Here is an 8,544-nt window from a genome sequence, read left to right on the forward strand (position 1 = left end):
GTATAGAGTACTAGATTATAGTGTAAAGTGCTGAATTTAACAAGAATTATACTTATTTTTAGACTTTTTATACCTAAAAAATAAGAGGGACAATTTTGATAGAAAATATACTCGATTTTTAATATAAAGTACTGACTTTAAGAAGAATTATACTCGTTTTCAGACTTTTTGTACTCAATTTTAAATTTTTTGTACCTAAAAAATTTAAGGGGCAATTTAGGTATCAATATTTGCATGAGGGAGTTGAAACAAGTAATACTTTGCATGCAGGGAGTGGAAACAAAGTTTTTTAGGCATGAGAATTGCATGTAAAGTTATGATTACCATTGAGGATTTTTCTCTAATTTACCGTTGAAAAAATTGCGTAAGAATCAAATTTAGTTTGCAGTAACGTTAATAGTTATGGGACCGTATAGGTATGACATATTATCTCTTCAATTTTGTCGACATAGTGAGAAAGAGGAGGAAGGAAGAATGTAAAAGAGGGAGGAAGAAAACAATTTAATTAGCCTTGGGCTTTTATTTTCGATCAACCGAGTAAATCAGCCGGAGTAGGTCAGTCCTTCTGACTCCGCCATTGGTCTTCTGGTCCATGTATACTTTTGAGCTGCTCCTTTTCCTTTCATAGAGTTCATAGATTTCTTTATATATAATTTTCACTTGTACTGTACTCATTTAAAAATCTAGTGTCGTGATAGTATTGATAGATTAAGAAAGCTTCTAGCAATATATTAAATTTGATTTAAAATTATTTAAAAATTCTATTTGATAATATAAATTGAGCGGACTGTCACAAATTTATTATAAGATTTAGGGCAATAATATTCACGGATCAAATCTATCAATAGATTCTAAGACCTCCCTAATATAAAAAATATCAAAAAATTTTGAATGGTATACATCAAACTCTTGAATCACTTTAAATCGAAACAAATGTACTCTTAAAACCTTCTTAATATATCTATGTCCCTCAAATATGAATTCAATAATGCAAATTAAAAGTAGTAAATTTTTAAACTTACAAAAACTCGATAAAATTTATTACAAGCTTAATATAAAATCTAGGACCATGATAATCACTAATTAACACCAAAAATGAATCCCTAAAATTCTTTTGATTCAAATTTTTAAAATTTTTAAATGATCCATTGATTGAACCGACTAATGGACCTAGAGAATTTTAATATCATTTTAAACTAAAATCAATATATTTCTACAAACCTCTTTGTTGTGTTCATGTCCAATAAATTTTTAAATAGATAGATAAAAATGTCCAATAAAATTTTAAATAAATAGATAAAAATATAAAGAAATCCTATCATTATTTCATACAAAATAGGAGGGCAATTCAAAAATACCATAGGTGATTTAAACATTATAAAAGTTAGATTGGCGAAATGAATAATCCTGGAACGCGGCGTTATTCTTAAGATTAGTTTCCAGTGTAGATATGCATTTTGCTTTCAAGCTGTTGCAGAAAAAATCAAAAGCCTAACTCGGGAACCATCTCATAGGCCTGTTTATTTGGCTGTAGCTTTACCATTCCACTTTGATGCCTGACTTGGAAACAAATCCCTTACCTTCTACAATTCCCTAACTACCTCGTGCATGTTCATCCTGTCCGTTGGCAATTCCAAGCGCAGACATATTGCATTCCAGATCTCACCCATCCGTGCCGCTGTCGCCTAGTCCCTTGCTGCTAATAGTTGAAGATCCATGATCTTAACCACTTGTCCTGGAAGTGCCATCTCAACATAGTGGTGAATGCTATATCCTTCCTCAAAAACATCAGCTGTGGGACACAAGTCATATCGACAGATATACTGAATCTGTTGATGAGGCCCAGTGTTTTTAGTCCACTTGCACCATTTTCTTTAGGATGAAGCCATTCATCTAAGATACCATTTGGTAAGAACTCAAGACTAAAGTTTTGAAGTCAATACTTGAGCGTGAGGTTAACAGCTTGACTAAAGCTTAGCATTCGGTCAGAAAGCTTCTCAAAGCCCCTTCTTGTTGGAGGTTGAGGAATTCCAAAGTGGAGGGATGATCAGCTAGTCAATGTTACTGGGGATCTCTCCTCGAAGCATGTTTTGAATGAGACTGATGGATTGTAGATGCAGGCAATTGTTAAGGTTGCTCGGAATCATCCCCACCAAGTTGTTAAGCTAGTGGGAATGAGCTTAAATAAGAATTAAGTAGCACCTAAAGAAGTTTTTCTCCAAGTGCATTTTCTTTGTCTGTGCCATAGGGAACTGAGTTCACATACCACACCATCCATGCAGAAAAATAAACAAGATATAGCTCACCAAATTCTGAAAATTTTTACGACAGAGAAATCTGAAATCCATTTGGTTGGTCAGAACCAGATCAATACAACTGATATGACGCAAAACCATCAAGCCTCTCAAGGACTGATGAACACAAGGAAAAATCCATGAACTGTGATTTTACTCTGCTTGCCTGATTCGTTCGTTTTTTGCACACTCTTCCTGTAACATTTATCAACTTATCAGGTTTACGGAAGTGAAAAGCAATTGCAAACTTGTGTCATCATCCTTTTAATCAGATCTCTTTGACATGATCTTCTTTATGCACACATCACTTTATGCTAAAACCAACCGATTAATGGTATACTAGAGAGCATGTATGTGGTTCAAAGGACACTATGTATATGCTTTCATATGCTTAGTTGTTGAATTTAGAGCTGACCTGGAGTTCCTTCAAAAGAGATGAAAAATATCGTTGGTCCGCTAAATTGGCCGTTAACTTCTCCCTAAGAGATTCAGAATTCTTCTTTTCAGCCATCAGGCTAAGCTCTACCTTTTCCAGCTTCTGAAGCATAAAATGTAGTTTAGACTTTTCTGGATGTACTCAAACTTATCAGGTTGGTCAATATTTTTACTAAAGCTTAACTAAGAGAATCGTTGTGCTTACTTGTCGAGCTCCCTTAACTATAGTCTCCAAAGAATCTACAAGTTTAGTACGACCGATGGTGCTTGTTAAGGCATCTTGAAACTAGAAAACATGGAGAAGAAAAACACTGAAGATTATCATCACATTAATAGAACAAGGAAATATTCATTGGTCAAGTTACATTAGATATCTTTGTTCTTTTATTTTTTCTCTTAATTAAATTGACACAAATTCAAACAGAAAAGAAAACTCAAATGATTACTTGATCATAGCGATGTCTTGGACAAACCTGTGAATTTATCGAATTCAGTATTGATGTTTCTTTTAGCATCAGTTCCTTTATTTCCAGTAGTGAGTTGTAAGTGTCAAACAATGTAGAAGTTTGCTTATGCTTGTCCTGTAAGCAAAAAAAAAAAAAATCAGATAATCTGAGAATAGATTTCAGATAATTCATATGTTATCTTTAAGAGAAAAAAAAGAATAGCACTGTCAAATAGTGCCAATAATTCCATATGACCATACCCTAATCTGGGAATAAAGTTCAGATAATCTCCGCTCATACCTGAAGTAATTAAAAGTAGGCTATTGAGTCCAGTAACAGCATAAAGGATAATGTAGGAGATTAATTGCTAAACAAAGAAACTTTATAAATAAACCAACTTAACAAGAGGTACTAGGCACAAAGACCAAAAGCAATTGCTATTGGTAAAAGCACCTAAGATTATAATCATTATAAGTTTCAGATATAAATTGAGGGAGAACCCAAAAAAAACCCATCACCCCTTCTTAGATTCCCCTTAGGTTGAATATATCAAGAAATTATTAAACTGAATTGTGGTAGTCTTCCTTATTTTTGCTAATTGTATATACCCTTTTGATTATTCTAAATCCTCTCAGTTTCTGCTGGACGATAGGTATGCTGTAGCCCAAGATTGCTGAAAAAAACAATGACTCTAAAACCTCAAAAAGATATGGTAAGAAGATCAATTGATTGATCATTTGAGCTAATATAAGCAGGTAACAATAATATCCTGCCACTAGAACTTTAATCAGAAAGATCGAATTAAATGTCTATGAGATATTCATAGAATTCTAAATTAGAAACAGTGAAATAGTGCTTGGTTATAGAGCTCATTAGTGAATGGTCACAAATAAATAAAGATTTAGGCGACAACCATGGCTGCGCAATAATGAAGAAATGTCAATGTTATATAGCTCTGCTGCATTATTAAGATTTAGGTCCTATTTATCAGGGAAGGTAAGATAGATAGCTGTGAAAAACAGATATTGAGGGGAGATAGAAGATGAGGAAAGAAAGTAAGAAAAAACACCAATCCATCACCAAGAACAATCTTCCTCCAAATTTTCTCATTCCTTCACTTTCTTTCCAAGTGAACTGGGGCTTGGGGATTAAACAAGGGACTAGTGAAAAAAATTCCTTCGGAAAATGGATATGATGGCAAGAGAGAGTCCTGCCATGTTATTATTAGGTAAAGTTAAGTAAGGTCTTACACCATTAACTTACCTGTTGCTACAGCTACCTAACTACGTGAGTCACCAACTAATTAAGTACTAAAGAAACTACCATCCTGATACTATTCAGCCAAGCCACACCACTAAAAAACTATCTGCTGGCAGCTACAAAAGTAATATGTCCTTGAAACTTACTACAGAACTTAAGTAAAAACTCAGCCAAGCAGCCCTTGTTTTGCATTCAGAACATCCCACCACTGCACGACATAGACATTTCATCTTCAACAAATCCTTCTCTTCCCTCATCTGAAACATTATCTTTCTAATCCCTCCACCAATGTCTAAGCTAATAACCTCACTCTGCCGGGCACTTTGATCACCCAACTCCACAACTGAGATCTCGATTTCCCTTAGAAAAACCTTGAGCATTACTGTGTGTGAAACTTACTACAGAACTTAAGTAAAAACTCAGCCAAGCAGCCCTTGTTTTGCATTAGGAACATCCCACCACTGCACGACATAGACATTACATCTTCAACAAATCCTTCTTTTCCCTCATCTGAAACATTATCTTTCTAATCCCTCCAGCAATGTCTAAGCTAATAACCTCACTCTGCTGGGCACTTTGATCACCCAACTCCACAACTGAGATCTCGATTTCCCTTAGAAAAACCTTGAGCATTACTGTGTGTGTGTGTCAAATCGCCAACCTCTCCCTTCTTTAAATAATTATACAAACACACCACTCTTATATATATACATAATATTCATAACAGTGCTAACATTGCATGGATACTTGTCCACTCTCAAATTGCTACGGCTTGACAGTATACTAAGCCTTGCAGACTAGCGGGTAAAATAAAGGGAGGAGACATGAAAACTAGTTAGTGGCTTGAATGGTTCTTCATGGGCTTGGCAATGGAATTGTGCTATGAGATCTGAAACGACAAGAGCAACTATTACAAAAACATAAACATACTGAATCAGTTCTGCTTGCGTGGGCACATCATCAATCTTCCGTTTTACCGACAGTACCATCCTTAGTTTAGCTGCCAGTTCCTGAACAAACGCACACAGATACCATCAATTTCCTTTGAGATAGATTTTGCTTTATCAACAAAAATATGTTCACAAGAGACAGATTTTGTAAAGGGGAAGAGATCCAAATAATAAGGACACTTTACTAGTGAAACAGAATCGTAACACTATTTCCAATTCATCAAGTATGAATAGGTGAAGTGCAACTAACGCCATCATAATTGAGTTGCATTGATAATTGAGTCTACCTGTTTAGATGAAACCATTTTGTCCATAACTTGACTTAGAGTATGATCAAAATCATCCAACTCCAATTGTTGTTGTTGATATTCAACAGAACCTTCCACATCCATATGCAATTAACAAGAAGATGATGAAGATCAGACCTTTTCCTCCAAAATCCTGTAGAATGAATTGAAGTCAATGTGGCCGAGAGAGGGCAAAAGATGGGGAGATGGCAGGCTGCTAGCTTACGACTATTTTGAGGAAGGGAGATCCCCTGAGATTTTCTGGTTTTGAGGTGTCGGAGGAGAAAGGGCCTCGATTTGCAGCGGCGAGAGTCGCTGATCGACGATCACGGCGAGGGCAAGGGTAAATCATGTAGTTTTGGGGGCAATCTCATACCGTCCCTACTAGGCATCCTACGGTCAATATTAAATCATAAAGGAAAACTCTTTGATCATATCTCATCGAATTAAGCAACGACGTGTCGATTGATTGAAGGCAATAATTATCACAATCACGATATTTAGATCTGATAGTCGTTATCTTCTCTCTCCTTCCGTTCCTCTTCGATCCAGATCATCGTCGATCTCCGGTGGCGGCTTCATCGTTTTCTTCACTTCTTCTGTCGATCGCAGAGTTTCATGGGTCAGATTTTGGCGACTGTTCAGGATAAGCTCCACGGTAAGTGTCTTGTCCTTTCTCTTCCTCGATCGTCGTCGGCAATGCTTGGAGATGACGTGAATCCAAATTTTAGGGAGGCAATGGAAGGAGAAACAGATTCGGAAGATTACAGATCGGGTGTTCGACCATATCAAAGACGACTCCGCCTCCAGGGATGCTCTGACTTTCGAGGAAGTCTACATCGCCGTCCTCTGCATCTTCAAGTAAATCAAACCCCCTTTCTTCTTCTTCTTCTTCTTCTTAATCATTTTGGGGGAATCTCTCTGACCCCTTTTGCTCTTGTCGTGTTGTGGATTTTCTTCAGCGACATCAACAAGCACTTGCCTGGACCCCACCAGGATCCTCCCTCCAAGGAAAAACTCAGATCTTTGATGAAGGTTCTTATTACCAGCTTCGATTCCCAATTATCGTTCCTATGATAGATTTTTATTATAACAAAAAGAATAACTAGCTATGGATTCTCAAGATATCGAAGAAGGTCTGATTATGCACGAATCATGTAGATCATTTTTCCTGCTTCGACTGCTTGATCTGAGGTTGTTTCGTCGATTAACAAGAAATGGCTCAGTGCGCACACTCATGAAATTTCATGTTGACCTAGGCAGAAGATCATTCATTTTTCTACAGAAAACTCTAAAATTGTCTTGCAAAAGCTATCGTCGGCCTCTAAAGAAAGACTATCAGTTTGTATTAAAGGAAGAACTTCATTCAAATTAACCTGATTTACTTCATGAAGATCTTCCCTTATCTGGTAGCATAACTTGCATTGATTTCTTCCATTTGTCCCAAGGCAAACAGTTGCTGTGTCTTCTATCAGGATCTATCTGACATTAATCTCACTTGAGGGTGCTTTCATCTTCACCCAATATAATTATACTATTTACTGGTAGCTCATGGCTTCTAACCCTGCTAAAAAATCGATAAACTTAGACTAATCATTTCAGGTAAACTATAACAAAATGATAACAACGGATATTAGGTGAGCAACAGCTCTAGACCTTTGCCCTCTTTGAGCCAATTGAAATTGTTCCAAGTTTGTAGAAATATAATCTAGTTAAATGATCTGGCTATTTCTTACAAAGAGAGCAATTGCAGAATAGATTTATGCATCTGATTAACTAGTTTGGATCTAAAGTTTATGCAATCTTGTACTTTTAGTTCTGCAAGATCTAAATTTTATTTACAAATTTTTTATCTTTAATGTTCACATCAATTCTCTATGAAGTATCATACTTCTTACGTTGTTATACTACTTCCACCTTATCTAAGCTCTAATTCCTCACCTTGTAGGAGTATGATGTTAATCTCGATGGGCTACTCGACCGCGAAGAGTTTACCAAGTTCATACGAAAATTGACAAACGACACCTTATCGACAATTAGTGTGAATCTTATAATCGCGCTCGTGCTGGCTCCGACAGTGGCACTGCTGACGAAGAGGGCAACCGAAGGGGTTCCCGGTGTGGGTAAAGTTGTGCAAAAGCTTCCGAGTTCCATCTACGCCTCCATAATTACCCTTGGGGTTGTCGTCGTCCAAAAGTCTACCGAGGGTTGTGAATAATTTCATCACTTCTTGTTCTGCTCAGGAACATTTATGCACTCCTATTATATATAGCTTAGGAAATATTTTCTATAGAAGTGAAGTTACTAATTTGTGTAATAATGTTGCTTATTGTTCTTGAGAAAATCTTTACCAATTATGTATGGTTGTTATATCAATAAGCTAAAAACTGGATATTGTAATTAGCTGATATTCTACTGTTTTATTGACTTTGTTTTTTTTTTTTAAACTTCTTCAACTCAGATTGAATATATGATTTGTAACTTTGAGTGAAAGTTAATATATGATTTCTCAGATTGAGTATATGATTTGTAACTTTTGAGTAAAAGTTAATATATGATTTCTCAGAAGTTTCAGAAGTTTTTCTGGTTTTGAAATTTTAAAGTTCAAAATGTCTGAACTCTATGCGTTTGGAGTTTGTCTGAGTTTTTTTTGTTTGGAACCTTCTGGTTCTGAATAATTTTAGACCGTAAGAGCTTATCTTTCGGAAATATTTATGTTCTAGGTTCTGAATTTGGAAGTTTCTGAACTTCTTGAGTTCTGAATCTTCAGAATTTTCGATAGAAAACTTCTACGAATTTCAGTTACTGAATGGAGAATCTTCAATTTGTCAGACACTAATCGGTCTACAGCCCGATCAGGAGAGGCTGGATC

The 8,544-nt window shown here is 36.0% G+C and overlaps 2 protein-coding genes across 2 annotated transcripts; one reads left to right on the plus strand and one right to left on the minus strand.

The window, feature by feature from the left end:
- Positions 1 to 1,347: 1,347 nt before the first annotated feature.
- LOC121996612 (coiled-coil domain-containing protein 93-like) lies at positions 1,348 to 6,040 on the minus strand. The gene is made up of 8 exons (XM_042550629.1): positions 5,899 to 6,040; positions 5,673 to 5,826; positions 5,366 to 5,445; positions 3,436 to 3,475; positions 3,203 to 3,310; positions 2,935 to 3,015; positions 2,710 to 2,832; positions 1,348 to 2,489 (listed from the first exon to the last, which is right to left on the minus strand). Exons 2-8 carry the CDS (start codon positions 5,775 to 5,777, stop codon positions 2,448 to 2,450), a joined length of 579 nt encoding a protein of 192 aa, XP_042406563.1. The 5' UTR covers positions 5,778 to 5,826; positions 5,899 to 6,040; the 3' UTR covers positions 1,348 to 2,447.
- A 153-nt stretch (positions 6,041 to 6,193) lies between these two features.
- LOC121996614 lies at positions 6,194 to 8,075 on the plus strand. The gene is made up of 4 exons (XM_042550630.1): positions 6,194 to 6,330; positions 6,404 to 6,533; positions 6,635 to 6,707; positions 7,621 to 8,075. Exons 1-4 carry the CDS (start codon positions 6,291 to 6,293, stop codon positions 7,888 to 7,890), a joined length of 513 nt encoding a protein of 170 aa, XP_042406564.1. The 5' UTR covers positions 6,194 to 6,290; the 3' UTR covers positions 7,891 to 8,075.
- The last annotated feature ends 469 nt before the right edge of the window (positions 8,076 to 8,544 follow it).

Source organism: Zingiber officinale, chromosome 6A (assembly GCF_018446385.1).
Source record: "Zingiber officinale cultivar Zhangliang chromosome 6A, Zo_v1.1, whole genome shotgun sequence".
Classification (NCBI taxonomy): Eukaryota; Viridiplantae; Streptophyta; class Magnoliopsida; order Zingiberales; family Zingiberaceae; genus Zingiber; species Zingiber officinale.